Source organism: Trichinella spiralis (assembly GCF_000181795.1).
Source record: "Trichinella spiralis strain ISS 195 chromosome Unknown Scfld1289, whole genome shotgun sequence".
Classification (NCBI taxonomy): Eukaryota; Metazoa; Nematoda; class Enoplea; order Trichinellida; family Trichinellidae; genus Trichinella; species Trichinella spiralis.
In genome coordinates this window covers 1-1,903 of record NW_003528228.1, presented here as the reverse complement: position 1 = coordinate 1,903, position 1,903 = coordinate 1, and the positions used below count along the sequence as shown (strand labels likewise).

Sequence of the window (1,903 nt, the reverse complement as noted above, 5' to 3'; positions counted from 1 at the left end):
CAATTATTGTACATAATTTATAAACCATTCATTATAAAAGCAGAATTAAACAAAGATACAAAATTTGAAAAAAACTATCTGTCTGTTGACGACAAAACTCGATTGCTTGAGTTTCAGTGGACTGTAATATTCTTCACGCGGGAGGTCAATCTTATTTGATTGATCGACCGCTGATTAACGCCGTTCGTTCCGAACGTGACGAGAGAACAAAGTAGTAGCGGGTAGATTTTATTGAAGATTTTATAACCAACAACAATATCAACAAAACCAACGAATTCTACGAGGGTCAGAATACCAAAATGAAGCCAATCAAAACTAGCGCGATCAGGATGACAAGATCACACATACACACGAACGCAATACAAGCTATATATGTATACATATCGAAACAGTTACGTCAGCCACCATAGGATGCTACCGTAATAACAAACGCAGGTATTGTTTCGCAAGAGTCCGTGAGCGACAAAGAATTTATTACACTGTCATTTATAATCAAAAATACAGCATTTGTAAACATTAAACCTTCTAATGCATTAAAAAAAGAAAATGAACGAACTACTAATCAGGAAACTGTTAATATAGGGAGTAACTGTACGTACATTAACACCAGTTATCAATGGTGACAAATCATATTAAACAGTACGAACTGGCATATAAGGAAAATGAAGTCCATATTTATGTACTTTTGAATTTTACATTTTACAATATTCATTTTTCGGTATTCAACGTATTATAAAATTACTAAATATAATTTTCAATAATTTTAAACCAAGCTTTGAACTTTTTAAGTTATGACGATCTTTGTTTAAAGCAGTAGCATAAAGTGATTATTTTAAAGTGCTCTTTCACCCCCCTCCCTTTGAGTGAAAATTTATTTTCATTGTTGCCAATTTTGCAGGCCTGTGCTCCACTGTTCAAGGTAAGTAAATATGAGCGTATTAAAATTACAGTCTGTGAAGCCTTTTGTTTTTTTCCAGTAGAATGAAATTTCGTCAAAATTCAGTGGATGAAAAACTTTATGGATCGCTGTACGGAGTAGGTGCACCAGCAAAGTATTTGGTGCTGACCAATCAGGAAATGGCAAGTTCCGAAACGGAAGAATGGGGTGCTGAACGTCCGAAGCTGACGGATGCACAACTGGAAGCTGGGATGATGTCTCAGAACGTCGAAATATCCGAGCAGTTGGAGGAAGCAGGTACCCGTGATTGTGCAAATTCTGAAGAAGACGAAGATTTAGCAGAAGCGTTCGAAACTTACTTTTATTATTTTATGATCTTCTTTGACTTATCGGTTTTCATGTTTTGTTTATGGCTTACATCGTTATTATTCTGCAAATCATAATTAATTGATGATAAATAATGCTTAACGTTTCAAAATAACCTAATTGTTTTAGTTTTAAATAAAATTTTGTAAATGTAGTTTTCGTTTTCCGATTCACATAGAATATTGAGCGTGTGAACATAAATCAAGAAACAAAGCCTATTTGCACATTGGTGATTTGATATAATAAAATGAAATTTGCAAGAGACGACTGTAATGGCTTTAATGGGTGAAGCAATCTCTGGAATAATGAATAATGCATGGTGTTGTTTGGAGAAAAAAGAAGAGAAAAAACAACACGAAAACAAGGAAAATAAATATGACTTATGGCAGAGTTAGCTGATGAGCCGGTGGGTGAAACTTCTCCACGGGCGTGGCAGTTCATTTTTCATACGGTAATAACTAGGCTGGGTAGAGAGGTTCGAATTCTCTGAGCTCGCGACGTCTGCGCGTTTCAGAATTTGGTCGGTGTGAGCCAATATTTCACCAACGCGCTCGACGTCATGCACCTCTTCTTGTACAAATCTACAGCGTCGTCCACGTCCATGTGAATGCACGTATGTTCCCGGATACGGTGTACCAT

At 36.2% G+C, this 1,903-nt stretch overlaps 1 protein-coding gene across 1 annotated transcript; it reads right to left on the bottom strand.

The window, feature by feature from the left end:
• Positions 1 to 877: 877 nt before the first annotated feature.
• Tsp_13016 (hypothetical protein) lies at positions 878 to 1,705 on the bottom strand. The gene is made up of 2 exons (XM_003370043.1): positions 1,616 to 1,705; positions 878 to 1,252 (listed from the first exon to the last, which is right to left on the bottom strand). Exons 1-2 carry the CDS (start codon positions 1,703 to 1,705, stop codon positions 878 to 880), a joined length of 465 nt encoding a protein of 154 aa, XP_003370091.1.
• Between the last annotated feature and the right edge of the window lie 198 nt (positions 1,706 to 1,903).